At 45.7% G+C, this 25,022-nt stretch overlaps 1 protein-coding gene across 2 annotated transcripts; it reads right to left on the bottom strand.

Moving 5' to 3' along the window:
* Window positions 1-124: 124 nt before the first annotated feature.
* Window positions 125-24,945, bottom strand: LOC139926382 (TSC22 domain family protein 1). 2 transcript variants are annotated; one of them, XM_071918105.2, is made up of 3 exons: window positions 22,055-24,945; window positions 3,339-3,390; window positions 125-2,129 (listed from the first exon to the last, which is right to left on the bottom strand). In XM_071918105.2, the coding sequence occupies exons 1-3, from the start codon at window positions 24,223-24,225 to the stop codon at window positions 1,860-1,862; spliced, it is 2,493 nt and encodes an 830-aa protein (XP_071774206.2). In that variant the 5' UTR covers window positions 24,226-24,945; the 3' UTR covers window positions 125-1,859. The 2 variants fall into 2 exon arrangements, with proteins under 2 accessions (XP_071774206.2, XP_071774215.1); XM_071918114.2 differs by lacking the exon at window positions 22,055-24,945 and adding an exon at window positions 3,857-4,137.
* Window positions 24,946-25,022: the final 77 nt, after the last annotated feature.

The following is a 25,022-nucleotide window of genomic DNA, read 5'->3' as shown; positions in this document are numbered from 1 at the left end:
TTTACCCACCTTTTTTTACAACTACATCACTGGATAAATCTAATGGGAAAACTATCCAGATCTAGTTCATAACCCAATTCATAAAGTTGTAAAGCATATTGAAAGAGGACAGTCCAGCTGATGGTTTTTTTTTGTTTTTTCATTTTTATTTGAGGTGCAACTGTTTAGTGCAATTGTAACGTCACATTTGTGATGGGCTGAGGAACATGCACAAAACACTGACATACTTCTACCAGGCATCTGCCTTGACCAAGTGTCTTATAATTGTGTTCAGCTCCAGTTGCCCCATCAGCAACTCAAACACTTGGTTGTACAAAAAAAAAAAAACGAAACAAAAAAAGAAAAGAAAAGAAAATCACCATCGTCAATAAGAACAACTACACACGTTCCCCAAACGGCAAAAAACAGTTCAGATTTGAGCGAGTGAGTAAGCGACGGCGGAGGAAATCCACGTACAGTACGAGGCCGTGTGTCACTGCAGGAGAGACAGCATTTTAGTGGCGAGGTAACAATCCTCTTCTGTTCCCACCCTGAGTACTGACATCACAGGTAGTTCAAAACCTGGCAGAACCATAGATATATATACACATGGAGGAAAAACATTTAAAAAAAGGCTTTATATATGTATCTATGGTTAGAAACCAGGCACTTGGCAGAGTTTAATTGGAAATTTTAAATCTGTACAAAGTTCACAACCTAACAACAGTCATGTCCTATTTATTCGCCTTTACGTTATTTAGCCTATCTTACAGACCACTAGGACGTTAATTACATCGACGACAACAAAATATAAACAAACAAAACAAAATTGCAATCCTAAATCTATCCCGGCCCTCCCTAAAAAACATTGATTCCCTGCATAAATGTTTAATGCTCCATCAATACTTGCGGGGGAGAAAAGAGGGAGAGAGTGTGTCGGGGTGGGGGGAAGCGACGAGAAGAACACAGAGTTCCCAAAGTGAGCAATGAGGCGCAGCTAATGTATATTTCATAAATTCCTCCCCCACTCCTCCCTAAAATATCAGACTCTTATCATCTTAAGATTCCTAATGGACAGCTGCGAGAATAGAAACCCAAAAAAAGTGAGTTGAACTAATCGCTTCTCTGCCTCCCATTCCAGATGGGTCATGTCTTTTTTTTTTTTTTATTTATGTTTTTATGTCCTTAATGGTCCTTCTACTGTCACTACGTACGTATTTCTGACAGGCGTCGCTGACAAAAGTGCTTGTTCTCAGTTTGAACCTCAGAGCTAAGAAAAGGAAAAAACAAAAACAGAGAAATAAAATTAGAAGACAGAAGAATAAAAACAGCACACCTTCCAAAAGTCACTGCGGGGGGGGGGGGGGGGGGGGAGGGGGCGGGATTCGACGACACCGACAGAGGCATGCAGCGCGCGCTCGGTGTGCCCTGATTGGTCGGGCACCGGATTAGCTCCTCCCTCTCCGTCGCCCTCGACGGCTCGGGGTCTGACGGTCAGTTCCTGTCACCTGCGCCCTTCCCTCATCACCATGACGACCACCACCACCATCACCACGATTGTCTGAAGCAGGTAGAAGTTGACGAGAAAGCAGACACACACACACACACCGGTGCAACTCCAACAAGTCTTTGAACGTCATTTAAATAAAATGTGCAAAAAAAAAAAGTCTCTTTTTTTGTTTTCCTCGGTTTGTTTGTAGCGTGCGCTCCTCCAGATGGTGGCATAGTCGGTGTCTTGATGCTAGAGTCAGTTCACAGTATGGAAACACTCCTTCCTCCTCCTCTTCTTCTTCCTCCCATCTTCCCTGTCTCTTTTCCCCGTCGGCATTATCGACGCCTCGGGGGATTTTTCCGGCGTAAGCTTTCGCCCCTTTCCTGCGCTATGCGGAGGTGCCGGAGTTCTGTGCGGAGGGGAGCACCAGCGCCGTCCCGGCCGAGCCCAGCGCCGGGGGCTGGGCGCCGCCGGTCGGGGAGCCGCCGGTCTGGACCTGGGCCTGGAACTGGGCCATCTGCTCGGGGCTGGCCAGGTTCTTCAGCAGGTTGTTCTCCTGCTCCAGCTGGGAGTTGCGCTCGATCAGCTCCTTGATCTGCTCCTTCAGCACCTCCACCTCCTCGCGCACGGCGTACATCAAGTGGCTCTTCACCAGGTCCTGAGAACGGCCAGAGGAAGGGAGGGAGGAGAGAGAGAGAGAGAGAGAGAGATATGGTCAGTTGAATAATTCATCAAATTCCTCCTTCCACAGTATCAACATGATGATGGATGGCTGGCCCTAATCTCTTACTGTAGTTGTGCCAAGATCTACAATTCACTGTAGGATGTGATTTTTGCGATACAGGGCTTGAAACTCAATACTGACTCGGAAAAATGAGCGTGAGGAGAAAATGTGTGACACAGCACAGGGCAAGGGCTAAATTTGCAATGTAAACGACTTCAAACAAAGTCTGGCACAGCGCACGGCAGTTTTGTCACAGTGGACGACTGGAGGAAACAGAGGAATGCAGACACATCAATCAAATCTTTCCAACAAAGCGCCCCAAAAGACATTTTTTTTTCCTGACAGAACAGTTTTGCAGCGCATTCTCACGGTGATGCCTAAGCAGTCTGTTGTGCCAGCCTGCTGAAGGGATTTGCGTGGAACAATCTGTGCATCCCCTCCTCTGTGGACCCGCCCCTCCCCCGGCGCACAGCGAGGGAACAAAATGTTCCTGCACCGGGTGGGAGGAGCCAATCACCGGCAGAGTTATTTATACCGAGCCGAAGGGAGGCTGCCGCTTGCCTAGCAACACGGGAGACTGAGAGGGAGAGAGAGACCAAGAGAGAGAGCATAGCGTGTGAACCTGCCTGGCCCACATCAACTTGCCAACAAGCCGGAGGTCATCGGTCCTGATAATGACAGATCCGACCAGGACACTCCTGCTAGCTGCTGTTCTCATGCAAAACTTGCATTCCAGCACAGACGACCCGGTGTCTTTTTAAGCACCTCCAATTTAAATTCCAATCAAGCCCGAGAAAATGCACCAAAGAAAGCTTTTCATTCATTCATTCACTGCCCAGTTGATGCACCGGCGTCAAAGCTATTGTCTATTGTTACTAGTCTGGGAATCCCTATTGTCCTTACAATTAAGACAAAACGTAGAAGTATCATTACAGTCACAGCAATACCAACAGAGGCTAGAAAACAACAAATTCTAAGCAGAACGAGGTGGAATTTTTTTTCTTCTATAAACTGAGGTCCACATCAGTGTTTGGGTTACATAACGTTGGAGGCAGCGCATACATGCATACATCAGACGGGCCTATTTACAAACACTGTTGAGTAATGACTACATGTTGTGATAATGAAAATACAGCCACTTACCATTGCTTGTTCAATCTTGTTGTCAATGGCCACCACACTCGCACCCGAAGAGCTGAAAGACAGAAAAAAAAAATTGAATTCCTGCAACACAAACATGTACAATATATGAAGTAGTCCAGACTCAAAATCCGAATACTATGGCCGACTTGAGCGTGTGTTGGTTTAAAATGTATTTCCTCATATTGACTTTTTAATCTCCACTCTGAGCTATTAAATCTGTTTTTTACGGCAGACGTGACTGCCATTGGCGGGTTTAAGTGAAGGTGCGAAATGAAATATGTGGATATTACCATGCATTTCGTGATATAAAGAGTAGCCTATAATCAGTAACATATTATGATTAGTATCAGCCACTACACAAACCAAATAGAGATTAAGATATCAAGCTTTGACTGATGGCGGTGAATGAATGAGCCAGCATTTCTCATTCAACCAGAGGACATATTATTCTATCACACATCGCAACATAAGGATCCAGTATAAATCAGCAGAAAACATGCCCATAATGCTTATATTACCTATTGTCAACCCTGACTGATGCACTCTCTTTCCCAAGCACAGAGGACAGAAACGATATAGAAAAATTCCTCAGTTGACAAACGCTAAGGTCCATCGCCACTGTGTAACACTGGGAATTCATGCTATTCCGTCCATGAAAACCACCCCCCCCCCGAAAAAAGGCAAATCTTCAAATGTAAAAAATATCCAGCGGTATAAAAGTAGAAAAATAGAGCATTATTCGGGGCAGGCTGTGAATCTGTTCTCCGGGCGATGCAGAGCTCGCAGCCGGGACAGCCTGCTAGCGCCGCAGCGGAGCACAAAGACTGAAGCGCCCGGGCTGGAGATCCGCACACCGCGTCTCGCTCTCTGTATAATGCATGCAAGAAAACAGCGCGGCGGTGCAGCCGATTGGCGGAGAACTAACTCATTTGCATAATGTATGCGAGAAATCGGCGCGCCCGCGTGCCGGATTGGCGGAGAAGCGACTCATTTAATAATCCATGCGCCATCTCGCCTACCTGGGGCTCGTCCTCTATAAAAGCCAACCCGACTCGCACAGCGCGTCAGGGAATGATGGTAAACTTGACAGGACGGACAGCTTCGACTGTGAACGCGCAAGACAGCTGGTTTATAGGGGGAAACTTGCTTTTGGCTATATTTACCATACCAGTGGCTCACTACTAGACCAGACACGGGACAAAAACATCTCAAAATGCGATGTAATTTGTTGTCTTGTCAGGGTAAATGTTCCCGTTTGTCCGCTTAGTGTTGGTTGTATCAGAGCTTTAGTAAATAAATATGCAATACAGTTCTGCAGTATGTTGGGAAAACTTTGGTCGGCAACCACAAGCTGCTATCATGTGAAACAATGCTTCCACCTATCGGCTGTAACCCTTAAGAGGCCACACACAACACAATGTGCAAAACGGTGACCTTTAAAATGATTGCTTAACATAGAAATGATGCGGTTTACTGTACAAAAGCAATCTTGATGAAATTCGAGCATATGCAACCAAACGCAACTCTGTGGCAAATTCAGGCAAAAGATGACTGGGGCAATCCAGCACTTAGGTGTCAGTTGTGAAATAACAAGATGACCAAGTGATGATTTTGAAAAATAAACATTAACACTGAAAGTTTACAGAGTTTGTGTGCAGGAGGAAACTGGTAGATGACAGAAACACGGTGCTGTGTGGAAGCTAAGCTCCTTTGTCCTCTTTAGTGCCCAGTTCATCAGTTTGACAGACTGAGATGGGAACACTGTGTTCTCTGCACACTGCATAGAGCAACACAGACGACTCCTCTTTTCTAAATGACTGACAATGGTTTACAATGAATAATTTAATTAAATGGAAACAGCCTTATGAATAAATAAATAACTTTTCTGATATTTTTGAACCCTTTATAATTTTGACAATTTGTCATCTAAATTGAGTCATCTCTCTCATAACGAGATCAAAGTGAGTATAAAATGACTGTCATCACTAAGTCCTTATGTAAATATTTTTTTAAAATAATGCTTGATTTTCTATCCATTTGCCTTCAAAAGAAATTGGGACAATCCTTTTTGGTCCAGTTCTGTGCCTTACATATTTTAGGACAACCAAAATGAAAATGTCATTATTACAACCAATCAGTCTATGACTTTACACAAACACATGACACTTGAGTTTGTTATACAGTATAATAGTGTAATAGCATTGCATTGTGGAGCTGAATGCCTTTACCACATGTAAAGGCATTCAGCTCCACAATGCAATGCTATTACAATGGGGAGTTGGGTCCAAGAAAAGACAGAAAGAGGGAATCCATTCTGACAAGGTAATTGTCCAAAAAGTGGAAATATCTGAGGTCTTGTGGTACCTCTGTCATACCAGGCTGTTATATGGATAATGCAGTACAGACAAGGCCGAAGTAAAGAAGAACTTACATTTTCTCAAACAACTGAAACCACTACTGATATTGGTTTTGTCTTAGGACTACTACATACATGATTGGTGTATTTAATTCAAGGATGCTTAAAATACATAAAGGCAGATTTTATTTTCATTTAGGGTTACTTATGAGCTGTAAATCACTTTCAAGTAGCTGAAATCAGCCGTTAAGTGTCTTTATAAACACTAATGACATCAAACAGGCATATTTCATACCCATTACTGATTAATCTTAACACATCTGTGGGTTTTAATGGTGTGAAGGTTTAGATGTAGAGGTGTGACTTTATATTATATGAATAAATAGCACACAAAGAGAGGGACTGCAGTATGGCAAGTAAAGACAATCAAAAAGTGGGAAGAGAAGACCGACACCGCTGTGCCTAGTCCAGTTTTTCATTGTCACGTAGAAAAAAATAAACTTTCTTGTGTTTTCTGACCACAAATACCCATTTACTTTTTATCAGTATGATGTAACTGACATGTGAGTGCTACTCATTCACATCTTTGATTGATTTAGACTGGACGAGGGGGCACATGCAAGAGCCTAATGACTGCAGGTTTAAGTACCAATGTCATGCTCTTTGACCTCACGTCAAGAACTCCTCTCAGGACACCTGTCCCGCTCTAAGCACCTTAGTGGTGTTATATCTGTCTTTGGCTGGAACATTCAGAGAACAATACCGGTTTCACCATGAGGAGTGTGTGTGTCAACATGGGAATGGAGATAAGCAACCCGTCTGTGAAGAGTTAGGATTTCCTCAAAGACCCCTATCCTTCTTGTTTCTTAGTAATTTATTTCCTCAAGCTCCCTCATGGACTTTGGCCGTGAGGTCAAAGGAAGTTGCGAGGGATGGAGTGATTGCAGACAACTTGAACACAGACCTTGTGGTGAATTATCCATTTCTTCCAAACAAAGGAATAGTGTCACAAGTGTCATATGGTAGAAACCCTATTCATATGTGCTTGGGTAAAATAAAGGTTGGAGTCAAATACTGAAATACTTTGGTGGGAAGGTAAAAATAGGGCTTTGGGTACAGTTGACATATAAAGGTGGGACAGATGGGTTGTTGTAGGTTGTAGACTTCATGTAATGAATGTAGGACAGGCTGTATATATTCTGGTTTATTGGGTTTGGGAAACTGAAGTCTATGGGTGGCCTGATTATTAAAGGCAGGGGGAAAAAAGGGTCGATTTGACTGATTTAGGAACTGGAAATACGATGCTTATCTACAGCACTTGAAATTGGAGGGAAGAATGAAATTGAAACAGGCAAGGTAACTGCACTTGGTCTCGATCCAGTCGGGACCACATGTTATAGTAAAGGAACATCAGCCAGCCACGCTTTCATACTGGCACACACAGTCAAGCGCAACAACATGCACGCAAGCGAGAACATCATGTCCTCAAAACACGCGGATAGCCCTTCAGGGCAGCGGAGTGGGAGTAACTCGGTTTGAACATGCTGAGGTGGTGTGCCGTGATGCTTTGCCGCAGGTAGAGGTGAGTGCCAATTTCATGCACTGCAGAATTATGTTATTACCAAGTTTGATTTGAAAACCGCAGGTGTTTAATCGAAAAAATGTCTTCACAACTAACAGCCCTACTTCCGTTTTTGACACTCCCCACTGGACAAAACAACATTTAACCTTCATTCCTAGTAAACACCACCACCGACGACGACAAGCAGCGGACAGAGATGCAACACCATAACGACATTAACACTGCTTAGCTAGTTTCCACTCCGGGGGTTAACCCTCTGGCTGCTGCGGCGGACCCCGGCCCCGCTCCGCCACCCTGGACCCCCCGACAGCGTGACAACACTACAGCCATCGTTACCTCTTCAGATGCTTCTCCAGCTCCCAGAAGAGCAGCTTTAGGGCCATCTTGTCCCTGCCCCGCGCTCCTCCTGCCCCGGCCAGCCCCTTCTCTCTCATTGACGCTCTTCGGCCAAACACACACTCCGACCGAGCAAGGGCCCCCCCCCCCCCCTCCCTGCCTAACACCCAAAACAAACAACACCACCGCTGCACCTCCTCCGTCCTCCTCCCCGCCGTCTGACCTGCGCCCTTTGCCCCTGACCCCCCGCTCCCCTCGGCTTCACATAGGGGAGCCTGGCCAACAATGGGGACCTGGACGGAGCTGTGTGAGATGGGGATGGGAGTGGGAGAGTGTGTGTGTGTGTGTACTAACGGGAGCGCGCGCTGGTGTGTAAGTCCTTACGATCGCCCCCTTACTAAGCCCCCCCCCCCGTGCCTCAAACACATATAGATTCTCAGACGATTGGGTGCGTGGAGAGGAGAGATAGGAGGGTGGGCGGTGATGTCACTGCATAACGAGTCACGAGACACCTCCCCCCCTGTTGTTATGTAAACTGTCAGCAGAGATGAGGTTGATCCGTCCAATGGGATGAGCCGCTTTCGACCACACACCCCGTTAGCGCGTGCACGGCTGGCTAAAAGCCACTCCCTTTGGTCTTCAACCTCTCCCTATTTAAGAAGTCTTTCCTCCTCTTTTCCTGCAATACAGTCTGTATTGTTGATGGGGGGCAGGTGTAGTATGTTGGCCTAAAGCTCCTCTTATCTGATTTTGGTGGAGCACAAAGGCTTAATTGGCCCTCCTCCTATCCACCGCCCCCATAAAAGATGATGAACACCCACCCCTTGCATCCCATCTACTTCAGGTTTTCTCACGCTGGAGAGATTCTGCCCCTCCTCCATTTATCTCAAGGAGAATGTGTATGTTTTACGAGTCGTTCTGCCTGTAGCTATCCTGTCACATCTCATCAGTGGGTGCGCATTTAACACACACACACACACACACACAGAGCGTGGGTCTCCACTGGAACACGGCTCACATGTACCTCCACGCTAGCAAACAAGGCTCCCACACAGGCATGCGCGCCGCCGCACACACAGTCCACATCACAATCTGAACAAAGACGATCGAAACAAGACGGCCGACTAGCCGACAGATGAGACAAAGAGCTGAGGAGAGCTCGACACACTCAAAACACGTACACCGTATCTCAGCAGTGAAAAGAGCAGCATCAATTACTGAGTGGAGGAACTGTAGAGAACAAAAGGGGAGAGGCAACCTGGTCGAAGATGGCGCGCGGTTGTGGGGGGGGGGGACCACAAAATGGCGTCGAGGGGCGCAGAGTCGGTTTGTAGTTCAGATTCAGCTCACCACACACAGTCTAAATTGATGTGACTCTCATGCAGTGAAATGACCGACCTCATTAGGCGAAGGTCAAGTCTTTTCTTCCCTCCACTGTATCTGATACAAGAAACCGTAGAGGGTCAGAGACAGGAAGAGCAAATACAAACACAACTGAAGTCGGAAGGAAAGTGAAATGTGGGAAACTGTCAATTGGTGACCATGACCACTTAGGATGAACCTAAGACTTGACTGATCTTCGCATAGTACATGCAGATTCGGGACAAGTCTGTATGACCACTCCTAGACCAAGAAGCCCAAAACTGATCTGAGGGAAGCATTCATTGTTCTGGAGACAGGTTTACTTTCAGCCAATCGCTGAAGCTGCAATAGTTTCTGCTCAGCCAATAGCGAGAGACCTTGAAGCCATGACATCACAGATTGTCCAAAGTGGGATGCATTCATTCATTATGAATCCACTTGTCCAAAGCTGCTCCGTGTGTGTGTGTGTGGCTGACCCAGATATTACCTAACCACTATGTTAAACGTATATACTACACTGTGTATGTCTGTGAGATGTTCACAGATTAGAGCACACCCAAACATGGGAAAACACCAAGTGAACGAGGAACGTGGACTGGCAGGAAGTCAAATGGGGATAACCTGACAGTAACGACCCAAGACGAGAAAGTGTTTGAAGTCACTGCAACGCAACGTTCAAAAGTTCCTCACTGGCCAAGCTACCTCGTACTGACGTTAACAAATAGCTATCAGACTCCACTAGTTGGGTAATGAGCTCTAATCCTTGGCAAATCGTGGATAAAACGAGGCACAGCCCATTAGAACTCTCCCTTAAGCCTTTAGCAACACACCACTCCACATGACATGCACACGCTGCGCTAACTTCACCCATCGCAGCAAAATGCAGGCTTTCCACACCATCAGTCAATCAGCTAGCGCGTCTCACAGCACCGTGTCAGCGATCGGAGCCATTTTTATTCATTCCGGTGAGTTCACCTTCCATTTTCTGATCTGAACACAAAAGAAAATGGCGTCCCTGGCCATCCCTGCCACACCCTACACGTTGCCGGGAGCTTACGTAAGGGTGATGTGCGGTCACAGTGTGGCAGCCGTGCAGCCCGTGCAGCCCGTGCTGACGATGTGGATGCGGAGTAGAATGAACAGATGGATACGGCGCCTGGGTTTCCCACCGAGTTTAAAAATAAACAAAAGACTTTCATCCCAAAATGAAAAATCCACTGATCCATTTGAAGAAACTGACACCTATTCTTACATAATGACTGATTTAACACTAAATCAAATTCTGGTTTTGAAAGCCTAAGTCCTTGCCTTGGTTGATAAAATGATAAAATTTGTACTCATTGGACTCTCCTGTATTTTACTGTATTAACAATGAACCTCAGGTAATGATTTTTTCCAAAATGTTTTGGAGTAGAGCCCCTCAAATCAGAAACAGAATTAGAACAGCTAAGGCAAGGAGGTTTAAATTAACACAAGAAACCTATGCCATACCTAACTCTAACCCATAAAGTACAATATATTTTCATTAATATAAATCCCTTTTGAAGTCTCTCAACCAATTATTAATTATATAAAAAAAAACTCCACACAACCCTGTAGAAGAGAGGAGAGATGCTCTAAAAGAAAGAGACATGCAGGAACAAGGACAGGAAGAGATATCTAACCGCTAACCGCTGGGTGCTGTAGAAAACTGAAAGATCAATACAGCGCTAATAGCGAGCTTCAATGCCTTCTAGCCAAGTTGCTGTTAAGTTATGGCCTCCATCTCCCTCCTCCCCTTTTCATCTCCCGTCTCCTCACCTCAACCCTCCCTCCAACCATGCTCTCTCACAAAAGTGCCCAGCTGAGTGTAAGTAACGCTTCCGCCTCACTTCATTGTGGGGTTTGATGGAGGGCGTAGCCGCTCAATTAGGGAGCCATCACTCGGGCTGCAGTGTGTGGTCCCGCAAAGGACCCCACTCAGCCAATACTGTTGCTGCAAAAATATAAAAACAGTAATCTCTCGGTCCGGAGCAATGTCCACTCTTTATTTACCACTTTGCAATTCTTCCAGCAGTGTTGTTCTCCCCTCTTGCCATTTTTAGACCAAGTACTACCCTCTTCAACCTATCAACTGTTAGAAGTGAATATAAACAAGACAAGCCAAATGGTTTCTAGACAGAAGATGGAAACTGTGTTCACCAGGAGATTCAGAAGCTATTAACACGACTGGATGCCATTAGCCGACAGCGAGACAAAATGGGGGATAGTTATGTAAGTGTGGAGGGTGAATGCACACTCACACACAATGCAAAGACGGGACCAGCGCCAAGGGGACCCAAAAACCAGGGCCGAGCTGTGATTCAGAAACCGTACTGACTGTCCCGGTAGGGGACGCTGGAACGGGAGCAGAGGATACAGCGGATTAGGTCGCGGACTTGGTCGGACACTCAAATGATGTTTCCCTGCTCGTCTCTCTTTCCATCTCTCCTCTCGCATCCCTCTTTCTTTCTCCCTGTGACATCAGTGTGTATACTCCGCCGTGATTCGCCCGCTTCATTCTGCATCACTTGCCCTCAAGCGGTTGGAGACGTGAGCTCGTGTGTGTGTCTGTGCCGAGTTTGTGCATCCCGGTACGGTGTGTGCCAGTGTGCGTTTGTGTGTTTTTCTGTCAGCGAGTGTGTGTGAGGCAGACTGGCGGAATCCAGTTTCAGAGGCCTGTAACACTGGCATTTCTGCAGCGGAGAGCTCTACAGCGGGATTTTGTTTTCCCCCTAAGGAGGGAATGTACTCCAAATTTGAAAAATAAAAACATAAAAACAGGAGCGCTGGAAGGAAATATTAGGAGGAAGATGTGTGAAAATAATTGAAAACAATTACGTCATTGCAGATGCAATCCTTTTTCCATTTACAAGGTGTCATGACTATATTTTTCAGAGCATATGCCAGTAAAATGGTAGCACTGCAGATGAGAAACGGAGACGACGGCCAGTCCTACATCCGCTGTTCAAGAGGATCGCGAGAGTGAACCGAGACCACTATCCAAAACAAACATCTAATTTGTTTGCAATTGAGGATAAGCCCCTTTATCTTTACACAAACACACAGACAAAAAAAAGAGACGGAACGCCCAAAAACTCAAACAGCTCTCACGGCACCACAGGGCTTCAGGGCAGCGGTTCTTTGGAGCGTAAGTGAATCAGTCTCTGCCGCGCACGCAACGGCTTACATAACCAGCCTCGGTGCCATATGGGCCATGAGAGAGAGAGAGAGTGAGAGAGAGAGATGGGGAGAGAAGAGAGAGAGAGCGGTATGGAGAAGAAGTCCAAACAGGCCTTGTTCCATTGATAAATGAGGTGTGAACTTTCAACACCTCGAACCTTCCCCCCATCCCCCAAAAAGGTTTAGACCTACGCTTCAAGGTTTCACGTCAAAGAGAAATAACAGGGGCATTTACAGCTTCTTCATATAGTGTGGTAGGTGACAGCTGATCTATATGGAAATCGAGTCCAAGGAACACACAATCGTGCATGCGTGTGTACACCAACACACACAGGGAGGGACTGGGGAGACACTGCAGTGGGGTTTTGAATTGGCACAAATACCAGAGATTAAAAGGATTACACAAAATCTGGCTAAGGCCTGTCAAAATCAATGCAGACCCCCTCTAGCAACTGTCTAGATACCCCCCCCCCCAAAAAAAAAAAACTGGCAAAGGGTTGTTTCTGTATTTGTGGTTTTATATGCATGCACAGGCACGCACGTACATGCACGCACACACTCACACACGCAAGCCATTTCCTCTATGTGGCAAATTGTTCACGCTTCAAATTTGGATCCTACCCTATGCCTACTCTAATCCATTCATTACAATGAATAATATTACACAATCATATATTACGCAACCTTACGATCACACTAGCAACATAACAGGCGTCACAGGTAGTTACGTTACCGATACCTCAGTCACATGGACCTGCACATACTGTTTTTGTCTGAAGATTTGACAAGCTGTGGTCCAGCCTGTTTGAGGGGTCGCTTTCAATGTAAACTGAGCTGGAAAGCCGACTATCTGGCTAACTACATTAGGGAGAGACCAGCGAGGTCATCCCCAAAGAGCAGCTCTGCTCCTTGGGTCGGCGGTTGAGAAACGTTGCCCTAGGCGCTCCGCAATGTACCGGCTTCATGGGGAGCTTTGAATGTGTTGAAACAGTAGTAAGGGTCGAGGCTCTGACATACAGCGATGAGAATTGGCTTTACGGGGAATTATAGTTTTTTTTTGCGGAGAAGTATACTCTTTACCGAGAAGTCTGTTCTTTACTGGGAAGTCTCACATGTTCAGGGAATAAATGTTTGCTTTAGCGGGTAGTGGGGTGGTCACGTTACGGTCTATGAGTTCGAAGCGTTTTTCCCCCCGGCTGCGTGTCCGCTCAGCAGTCGTCCAAAATAAGACTGAAGAAGCTGGAATGACGAGACAGATCTGTGGGGATCAATAAAAGTACAGATTTGGAATTTCACCCTTACATTCACACTTCTTTCCTTTGTATAACTTGCAGAGGATCCATCAGTCTTTTCACATATCTCTTATTAGAATGCCTTCTTTCCCAAAGATCATTGGGAAAGCACGGTCCACTGGAAACTTTTGACAATTTCCATTTAAAGCACTGTTCATGTGTCACCCCTGCAGAAGCATGGCTGGCAGTTTACACCAGTCACCAGGCCTCCATAGACCTAATTTGACTTGAAAACTTGATCAAGCCAACAAAAACCAAGAAACGCTCCCCCGTCTTTCATGTTAAGACATTACGAGCATCACTCCAAAAAAGAAAACGGAGAAATTCAAGTATCAAAACTGTCAATACAAAAACCAGTTTTGTAATTAACATCACATGATTCCAGGGGGTTGATTTTTTTCCACATGTGCCCTGACTTGCTTTGGAATTAACACAATGATTCACTCAAATTCATAAATCACAAAACAGTGGTAGCAAAAACCAATTATACCATTATGATAATTAAGATGTTTGAAGTGGCAGTTTAAGGGGAAGCTATTTGACAGTGGAGTCAATGAGTGTTTTCCTGCTTACTACCCATGAATTATGTTAATCAAACAAAATGACAAGGAGTGTGACTTAAGTATATAGTGATGTGTTTCAATGTGACAGGTTACACTTGCTTGCTTATGGTGTTTGAAATATCAACATATTCCTTTCCCTGTTGTTAGCTGTTTTGTGGGGACAGAAAAAGGATAAGCGTGAGAAAAGTCAGAGGGGAAAAGCGATGGAAAAGAGAGATGAGAGAAAGAAAGGGAATCACAGTACAGGTTTAAGAAAGGGAGAGCGAGCGTGGCACAACCAGTTGAAACCAGAGCTCTTGCCTCTCCTCCTCCTCCTCCTCGCTTGTATATTTTCCCCTGACTGTAAAGCCTAAAGCTACAGGCAAAACTACTCATTTAAAATCTTCACCTCCCACCATTGCACATACACACACACACACACACACACACACACACACGTGCACATACCCCAAAGCACAAAGATGGGCAGAGACAGACATACGCACGCTCCCATGTGCTGAGAAACACACACAGACCCACTCATACACACCACTAAGCACCATGATGGGTGAAGCCATAAACACGCTCCCGCTGAGAAAGCCAGACACACACACACACACACACACACACACACACACACACACACACACACACACACACACACACTCTCCGGCCCGTGACTGTCTTCAAGAATCTGCGTCTCTGCGCGGGGGCACAAGGCGAGCAAACGTGACACCCATTTCCTCGGCTCTGCCCCACCCCACCCGCCCATCCACCCATCCGCCCACCCTAAAACTGAATCTGTCAGCGCCTGATGTTCTGATCTGACTGCATCAGATCTTCACATGTTACAGATGCACTTTCAGAGAGAGAGGAGCAAAGCCTGACAACATTGCCCCTCCGTCGTCATCTTAACTAGAATTCTAGAACTAGAATTTACTCTGTAGTACAAAAACATGTGCACACACGATGCATAAATAAATAATAAATAAACCGCCACGCCACATGAGAAACGTGTGCTTAAATACATAAAAATAACACTGTGCCAAAAATGCTCTGAAACAAACTCACTGGGGATACAAGGATGCATTTCCTTGAGTTTTTAATGAGATGTTTGGTTTGGTTGTAGAGTTAAAAACTAATTAACAAAAAGAAGATGTGATTTGGAATGAGGCCAGTAAGCCTCATAATACAGGTAAAATAAATATGGTGGGAACTGGGGAACCATTAGCTGGGTTTGTGGCTTGAATTTATCCAAATAATAGGAGATGCTGTACATTTGCTTGCATTCAGGACTAGACAATGTTTATCTCCCCCTTATAAACAAGCCGTGACACCAAATGGTCTGATAAATTACAGTTACAACTGCTTGGTTGATTATTTTACCTTTTTGAATTGGCACAAAGGTCCAGACTGCATGAAACCTTAATATTATGTGCCTATTATGTCATTCAGTCAAATTACTACAAACACATACAGTAATACTTGGCAGGTAGTGGGAAGAGTGAATCAATCCATAGATAAAAATAAGCACACCCACTGTATTACGAACGCTCCCAAAGGATATATTTAATGATGTTTGGACCCCTGGGGCCTTCTGCAGCGAGTACAACACATATCAGACACAACATTCTGACAGTAAGCACAGAGGGTCAGTGTGTTTTTAAAGAGAACTAGATCTGAAACTACTCATTTGTGGATGATTCATCCATGGCGTGCACAGAATCTAAGGCGCAGGGAAGCCATTTCCACTGCGCCGGAAGGCACGTTTTAGGTCAGTGCTTCTCAAAGCGCGGTAAGGTTATGTAAAGAACTGTGTGGACCAGGCAGTGAGTGTTAATGAGCCAAGGCTGCCACCTGGTGGGGGAACGGCAGTACAGCAACATCACAGGATTGAGCTGGTGGCTAATGATTTGCATGTCATCTCTCATCAAATGACAAATTACTAAACTACCCTGGGGCCTAATTTGCTGTTCATGACACACACAAGATGCCTCCCAAGAAACTGGAAGTGCCAGAAAAATCAACGTTACACAAAGCTGCCGTCCTACTCCCAATTAAAAGATCAACCAACCAAGAATAACAATGCCCTATATGAGAAACGTCCGTATGTGCTTATGCCTATTTGTGGTTTAATTATTGCAAACACTGATGCTGTGCTGAGGCAGCCTCTTCAACAACGACGTTGGTCTATCATATACTGGACACGTGACGAGCCAATTGAGAGCGGTCCTCCCATAGACGGGAGATTAGAGGTAACGGGTTCCTATATAAACAAGTCTGTTCCTGGCCTTAGTTTAACAGCCTGGGTGCTGGAATGCTGAGCGTTGTACTGCTGTGAGAGAAAAAACACCAGCAGATGTTGCTGCAGAGACGTCTTCATACACCAACTGCATATTGGGCCTTGGATTCCAAGGTCAGCGGATTTTGATTCTTGAAAATTAAAAAAAAAAAAAAGAGATAACTAAACAAACACTATTAAATATTGTCTTAGGGTGTGTTCACAAGAGCAGTGTTTTTTGTTGTTTATGATTTAGTGCTCAATTTGAAATGTTTACACTGTAAATGGAGGGAGAATAGTGGATTAGCTTTCTTTCATTGTCCTAACTTTGAGTAAATGAAATGAAAATGAAATAATAAATGAAATAATAGTTAATATATAGTTAAATTATTCTTCCTTTTGCTGGGGACCGTCTAGAACCTCTCCAAGTGACCCTGGGGGTCCCTGGACCACAGTTTGGGAACAACTGCATTGGAAAATATTTCTACTTTCCATGCAGGTTTCCTTTGACAATAAACAAGAAGAAAGGGCACGAGAACATTTCAAGGGAATGGACAACTCTTATAGAAGCGAGCCTTTTCCTAGTAGTAGACCGAAGTCCAAACAACAACTTTTCTCTTGGCAGTAGCTCCAAGCGCTGGTCCATATTTGGGCTTGGCTGTCAGAGGTCTCCCACAACACCGCACTAGCTCAATTTTGGATGACAGGCAGGTTAAAAACAGGTGTGTCATTGTCAACAAAACATAAATCATGTGTCAAAGTGGGTGTGACTGCAGCAGTGTTTGACTGGCAGTTTATCATCACAAAAACAGACAGAACAGGATCAACAGAGACCAAAACACCCCCAGATAAAAACAGTTTTCACATATTGACATGGAACACAAAGTCACAAGGGGTTTAAAAGAGGCAAATCTTTGAAAGGCAACCAATATCTGATCTCACTGGCTCAGCTCAAATCTGCCAGTCAGAAGTCAGCTTTGAAAAATAGCTGGAGAGCTTGAGAATGACAAAGATGAGGGGGCAAAGCCAAACATGGAAGCTGCAGAAAGAGAAACAAGCTCGCTAAACTGTGAGGCACAGAAAAGTGACTTGAAATGACAAGCCAACTGAGAAACCAAACTGACATGGTATTCCTATAACCTTAAGACTGTTGAGTCAAGATTTGTTAACATGACCAACTCTCTCTTACAGCTAGAACCCAAAGAAAAAAAAAGCTCCAATCTGTGACCTGATCATGAGAAAACATAGAGCCTCCACTGATGATAAATTGAAGACTGATGTTGAGGACTCATAGGATGATTGCTTAAGCTTTTAAATCCAAATTAGCTTTATTACATTATAGTGGTGACAGTTATGAATCAGAAAATGTGCCCACAATCCCTATAAAATCACCCCAGTGGCTGTAAAAGTCAATCTCCCATCCACTGTCATTAGAGCAGGGCTAGAATACGTCTCTCGACAACGTCATCAAAAATGTCTTCCCACGCACTTAAATGGAGACTTGACTGTGTGTGTTCATGTTCAAAAACCCTGACTGAACTGTCAAAGATCATGTGAATAACTTTTTTATTTTTAGGGTTAATTATCCCTTGAAGGAAGCAAAAAAAAAGCAATGTTTGACAGACTAGATGCAGTGATTATAAGTCGTTTTGACATTTGAATGCCTGTCCTTTTTGATTAAATTGTCTGAAATTCAGTTGCCAGGATTAACACAGAACTATATAGAGTACAGCATCACGTTTACATACAATTTAGCCAAATGAATCTAATCTCCAACCATGCTATCTACAGTGCATGAAGCTAGATGTCCATTTACCAACATATTGTTCTCATACAAAATAAGCATGTGAGCCATAAAGTGAAAACACTATCAAAATGAAATTTAAGGATAACCGAATTTAGGGATTTTATTACACCTATAAAAAACTCAAACTATATCAAACTAACTCGAACCATAAGATCCACATAAAAAACACTGTTTATGCCAGATTTCAAAGACCTGGAGGCTTTTTTGTGTTCTAGAGGCTACAGAGTCTTGTGGTTGTTGCAAATGTGGACCTTTAAAGGTCCTGCGTTGTGTCCCAGGCCTGGAAAAGCTCATGATTGTTCAATTATGGCCGGGTTTGAACTTATGTTACCTCAGCTGCAGTTGAATGCATTTTTACTCAGGTTAAAATGGTACTAAAATGTCCAAAAGACCTTAAAAAGTTCCTTTAGAAAATACTCTTAATATAAAGCTGCCAAAAAATGTTTTGGCAAATCCCAAGCTTGTCTTCCTAACTTTAAAGGCTGACCTTTAACATGACGTTATATGGATAAATGGCTCTATTCCTGACACTGTACAAGGCACTCCTTATACCTTTGAAATATGGTGTTTATGCTTGTTTCGTCTGACTGACATTTTCTATTTATTAGAAAATGTCAGATGAAAAAAACAACAAAAGTTCTGGGTGCCCAACTTCAAACCTATTTACACCCACATCCTTTCATCATACAGGCACAACACCTGGGCAGGGAAGGACCTTTCATTTCATTTCTTTTGGTTCTAGCAAAGAAAACGATTGTTAAGCCATAGTAAACTATTCCAAGATGATGCTTTGACCCTCATGGGTTAACATGGGTATTTGATTGCACGAGCATACAGCTTGAACATGCAGAGAGAAAAGCTACGTTTGGCCTCTAGGTTTATACTCCATAAGCTGTTTGTCTCTAGTTAGAGATGTTACATAACTACACAGCATCACATAGCATAGCATCAAATGCCCCGGTGCCTCATGACAACAACCCGACCCCCCCCAGAGGCATAAACAATGAAAACATTGCTGTGTAACTAATATTAGCATTATTAATGGGGACTGTTTTCTGTAGCGTATGATTTTTGGAAAAACAAAAGTTAAGGCAACAAACAATGATAGATTCATTCTCTGAATCTAGAGAGCTTCGCTGCAAGCTGTTGTTGATGCCATCAGGAACAAAATATGAGAAACTTGTGTGTGAATGCGGCACAGACGAGAGATGTAAGGTATACTAAAAGTGTGTGTGTGTGAAAGTTGCGAGCGTTTTCCTTCTAGTGCGAACCAATGCTGGCAGTTACTCAAAAGCCAAACTATACCGGTATCAACCTGCAGGCTGAAATTCCACCCAGGGAGGCAGGGGGACCTGATGACAACACTGATTAATATCACTATCCTTAGACAACTTTTACTGACATCAACCTCACTGACAGAGACGGAAATAGACGGAAGAAGAAGTTTGTTTACAACACGGCCCACAACTTCCCATGCAGCCTCTGTATCATACTATGCAATGTTATGCTACTGCCCGTCCTGGCAGCTACAACATATTCCTTTTGGTAGACTCTTTTAAACAAAGTGCCATAGATACAGTAATGTTTCATGAGTCAAAGCCCTAAAACTGACAGTATCATTGCAATGTGTTTTACCACTGAGCCACAAAAGACAATTTCTGTAAACATTGAAGATATGCCACTTTTCGCCAAAACACACTTCTCATTTGGACTCGGTCAGTATGACTGACTGTCAAGAGACTATTAAAGACAAACACAAAGTCAGAGAGAGAGAGACATAATATTGGCATGTAAGCAATGTTCCCTCTGGTCCCGTTGGTTGGAATGAAAACCTGCAGACTCTTCCATGGCACAGGACTGGACACCATTGGGTTAGAGGCAACATTGCATGTAAGCAATAGGCAAGGATGGGAGGATTTTGAGAGGAGAGAGAAGAATAGTCTAGCGTCTAAAAGCAAAGGCTAGAGGAGAACACTTTGGACAGCTGACATGATGCACTAAGGCCTGTGTGTGGTTTCTTCTTTTGAGAGCGACAGAGACAGAAGGAGACAGTGACAAAGGGAGAGAAAGATAAACAGAGAAAGAAGAGAGACAGACAGAGAAAGATAGAGAGAGCCAGAGAGCGAGGAGACAGATCGCAGCATGACATGACCGTGACTGTAAACAAGGCAGACACACACTGAGACTGTCTGCTACTGCTGCAGGACAGCGGACGATTCATGGAGAAACAGGCCGACAAACGGACATACGGAAACACAAACACACACTCACAGAGGAAGGCATGCAGAGGGCAGGCAAACACACACACACACACAGAGCCATGATGGGGGTATGTCAACTGGGTGTCACAGTGGGGGGGTTTCATAAAAGAAGTGCCACAAAGTGTTGACAAAAGCGCCCACTCAGAATACAGTTCTGCTCTGTCTGCAGCTGAATAGGACTAAGACTAAGCCGGTAGTTATCACACCCTCTGTCCTCAAGTACACACACACACAAATGCACTTTAACCCGAGTAGACGGAAATATATATTTTATACAGCAGGTAGTTTCAGCCAAACATTGTCCTGCCATGCTGACAGTTCAATTAAAGGTGCAGTTATCTATGCCTTTTGAAAACTGGAATTGGTTAAAGTCTTGTGGTAACCATGGAATTAGTTTGCAATCTTTCCCTTTTTCTCCTGTTTTTTTATGGACAGTGAACCATTTTTCAGACGGTGCACATGCATTGGTAACTGTTGAATAAAAGCCAAAATACCCAAGAGGGTGTTTTATACTGTGATTGTGGGTACTTGGGTGAGGCCGATAGTCCTCTTGCCTCGTATAGAACTCCCCCCTCCACACCCTGCAGGTATTATTGCTGACTGTACTAACATGAATCTGCTGCCTAACCAGAACACCAGACAGTAGACTGCGACCATGACAGCTCTTGTTTCTTAATCAAACCCCATCTCTACAGCGCTGACACTCGGAGCCAAACATTTCCACTGCATCTTCAAATGGGATACGGGAGGGTTTTGGCGATCCAGGGCAGCGACTATATTTAGACAACACCTTCCGCTCCTAGAAACTACCTGCAACTGCGACGATCACTTCTCAGAGGAAGAGAATTAAATGGCAAAGCTAACTGTGATGTAGCATTTAATAAGCGATTAAGCGTACAGTAAGACACATGAATAAAGCATGGCGCAGCTCCCTCAGGGTGGTACAACTAAACAGATCCAGTGTCTAATAAAAGACTACATCAAGGGGAGGGGGACGGAGGGAAAGAGAGACACAAAGACTGAAAGAGAAAGGAGAGAGAGGAAATGATGTGGCCTAACCGACCATATAGAAACCTGAGCTAATGGAGATGGATGTGTGATGGTAGGGGGTCAAGCAGAGCAGTGCATCATGGTCTTGCACCCCCCTCCCCCAGCGCCCGCAGTGACTCAGCATTTCCAACACCTCTATCGCAGCCACTGACACTTAGTTCAATATCAAGGTCCAGTGACTACTTGTTTTTTTACCCACTGTCTTAGTTTCCACTCTGAAGGCTGACAAAGTGACTGAATGAAACTCCAGACAGACAACCAGTTGCCAGATGACATTACAACTACGGCAATTATGCCCGTGATAAAACAGATTATTTTGCTAGATACTGTGATCACACTTGTTTGGTAGTGTCAATGCAAGGAGTACATTTCTTTTACTGCACTCATCTTATGCTCTACATGAAGTTTTTCAATATTACTGCTATGACAATATTCTATGGTTTCTTATGATGGAAAATAAAATAACAATATAAGATTATAAATGCTTAATTCTGCAGCCCTAACTACAATGTCCTCTAAATACTCTTTTCCACCCCTAGTTTAAAGTTTTTCATCTGCACTACTAACATACTAAAAAACTTAATGAACACATCTGATGTTTACATTAATATGCGTGGCTATGCCATCACAGGCTGTCCATCCTCACCTGTCGTCCTCTCCTTCAGCAGGCTGGGTCCTGAGGCCTGCAGCAGCAGCCATCAAGGCACTGGCCTCGGCTGCCATCCCCATGTGGGCCAGGGATCCTGCAGTGCTGCCAGCCTCCACAGCCCCCACTCCACCTACTGCTGCCCCCAGCCTGGGCAGACCCAGCAGGCCCTGGTGCTGGAACAGGAGTCTCTGTGCGTTCTCCAGCTGGGTGTTCTTTAGGGAGCTCACACCTCCAGGGACATGGGTGGCTCCAGAGGCCTGTGTGAGGGACGCGCCTGGGGTCAGGAGAGGCTGGAGGTCAGCTCGTAGCGCAGTCAGAGGCACGTATGGGGTCCCCTGGGTGTGCGCTACTGGGGCAGGGGCGGCTGAGGGGAGCTGGGCTTGGGCCTGGGGATTTTGTGGGAGCAGCTGCTGCTGTTGTTGTTGTTGGGGCTGAGCAGGGAGGGGCTGGGGCTGAACTGGAGCAAAGACTGCCTGAGCAGGAGGGGCGGCATGACCTTGAAGGGGCAGCTGTTGAGTGATGTTGACTGGTGGCTGTGCCCCAGGGCCCACCGTCATGGAGAGTCCCGTGGCAACGTGAGGCAGCGGAGGCTGAACCTGGGTCTGGAAGGGAGCAGTGGGCTGGATAAAGTCCGGCTGCCGGACGCTTCCCTGGGCCACGACCCCCACAGGGAGCTGGGGTGTAGGGTAACCTACCTGGGGCTGGGCCTGGTGGGGATCCACAGCATAGGGCAACTGCTGGGGCATCACAGAGGGAGGCTGACTCACACCGCCCTGGGCCATCACTTGTGGGGTTGCTGTGGGGTGAGTGACAGGGGCCATTGGCTTCTGAAGCATGTGACCCCCACCACCAACCTCCTGGGGTGGCACATGTGTCAGGGGGGCCTGTCCCTGTGGTGGGCTCTGCATGGCTTGTGGGCTGGTGAAGTCTTGGCTTGGCTGTTGATAGGGCTGCAGTGTGTGAGGTGGTTGCACAGCAGGTAGGCCTGGACTGGCCACAGCAACACCCACGTTCCCTGGCTCAGTCTCTGCAGCTGCCTCAGCACCCTTGAGCGTCTCAGATGTAGTCGCGTGAGGAAGCTCCTTTTCGTAGTACTCCGTACACGTCCACCTTCCTTTGCGGAACGGCTCAGAGTTAGTGTCCAGTTTGACCACCCTGAAGCGAGAGCCACTAGCCGCCACCGTTTGGGTGTGCTGGGATTGAGTGTTGGGGGCCGCAGGCGGGCCCGTTCCTACTCCAAAGGAAGCCCCTTGCCCACTCACACCACTGCTGTCAAAACCTGTGGGCCCAGAGGGGGGCATTACTGGAGCACTGACAGCAGACATATTGGTAATGTTCACACTGCCTGGTAGGTGCGTGTCAGTGGCTGTACCACCAACAACAGTAGCTAATGGTTGGGTTGCCCCACCTGCAGGTTTAGTGCTATCCAATACAGGTGTCCTTTGGGACTGACCAGGCCCAGGCCCGGTTTTGGAAACTAGAGCTGGGCTGGAGCTGGATAAGGGAGCAGCAGGGAGACTCCCCGCTGTAGCTGGCATCGGCGGTTCAGCTCCTCCCATATTATCGGAGTGGTGACCATGGTGATGGGCCTGGCTATGTTGCTGAGTATAATGATGATGATGCATGGTCCCATTCACCATAGAAGCCTGCTGCTGAGACCCCTGAGGGATGGAGTGAAGGTGCAGCGGCTCATTGGGCGACACAAGGCCAGGCGTGTCAACCCCATGGAGGCTGTTCAGTGTCTCGTCAGAGGAGCTCCTCTCTGGCACGCCTGTGTCTGTAGCCCTGGACACAGACACATCCAGCATGTCAGAGGAGGAGAGGTCTTCTGTATGCGACTCATCCATGTCATCATAGCTCTCGGTGTCGTCCGCTAAGCTGTTGTTGGCGCTCACATTAATCTGAGCAGAGGTGACGCTAGTTATTTGGAAGCCGCTCTTCTTTTTCACCTGAGCTCCCACCACCTGGGACTGTGTCTGGTGATGGAGTCCAGGAGAAGAAGATCCAGCCTGGGTCGGGTTATCCTCACTGGTGCTGACATTACTGCCACCGGCTGCGGAGGATGCAGACGCACCGCTGCTGCCCCTCCTGTGATGGAAAGCTGTCGAGTGCGACGTTTTCCTGCTCCCAGTCCCAGGTGGATCTCCAGAAAAGTCCTGGTGATGCATCGTTATAGTCGAGCAGTCACAGGCCAAGAAGTGGCTGTCGGCTACTGAGCTACCTACTAGCTAACACAGACGCTAGCTAGCTGGGTCAGTTGCAGTACCGCGATACTAACAAGCCATAAGTGAGAAGTCAGATGATTTATGTCCTTTAAAATCAAGCCAAGCGTCGCAACCTATAGTTAGTTAGAAACGCTAGCTTGTTGGTGATGTCTGACCTCTGTGACAGGTATTCCTGTAGCTCCGTAAGATAAAAGCTGCTGTCTTCAGTGAAGCAAATAAAATAAACAAAGAATACGAGTAAGCGAAATTTTGCTAGCTATCAGTTAGCTTAAAGCTATGTTAGGTCGCTGGTAGCGATTGGCCGGGCTCTTCCAGCACTTGGTGTACCTCTTCACTAACTCCTATTATTTTTCAAATCTTATGGTCACAATTAAGTACACAGATATGTCTAACACTGAATGATTTAGGTATAGTCAGGTGCGCCTCAAAGTGAATGTGAAAGCCTCCTAGCTGGCCGGTGTGTGTCGCAGGAAATCATCCATCGCATCCATTCCGTTTCCAGACGTCGAGTCTTTTTCCCCCAGATCTGACGGTTCAAACGTTACCTTGGCAAAGAATAAACTCTGTCCGCAGTCAATACACAACGTTATCTAAATAATATCCGTCTTTGTAGTGATAAAAAGTGGTTTCTAAGTCCATCTCGGTGTCTCTTATCGAGCCAGTGTTTGCTGTATCATTGCCGGTGACAGTGGAGCGGCTAGTCAGCAGCCAGCAGCTAGCGGGCTGTCAGTCAGAGAGGG

This window comes from Centroberyx gerrardi, chromosome 21 (genome assembly GCF_048128805.1).
Source record: "Centroberyx gerrardi isolate f3 chromosome 21, fCenGer3.hap1.cur.20231027, whole genome shotgun sequence".
NCBI classification, from domain to species: domain Eukaryota; kingdom Metazoa; phylum Chordata; class Actinopteri; order Beryciformes; family Berycidae; genus Centroberyx; species Centroberyx gerrardi.
The sequence above is the reverse complement of the archived record's forward strand: the minus strand, read 5'-3'. Positions and strand labels throughout refer to the sequence as shown.

What these genes read in the sequence shown, in the direction of transcription:
- LOC139926382 (XM_071918105.2), bottom strand. Translation starts at nt 24,225, where the DNA reads ATGCATCACCAGGACTTTTCTGGAGATCCACCTGGGACTGGGAGCAGG. An exon ending in GCTGAAGGAGAGGACGACAG is followed by an intron (nt 3,391 to 22,054) that starts GTGAGGATGGAC and finishes TCTGTCTTTCAG; the next exon opens with CTCTTCGGGTGCGAGTGTGG. An exon ending in ACAAGATTGAACAAGCAATG is followed by an intron (nt 2,130 to 3,338) that starts GTAAGTGGCTGT and finishes GGCCGTTCTCAG; the next exon opens with GACCTGGTGAAGAGCCACTT.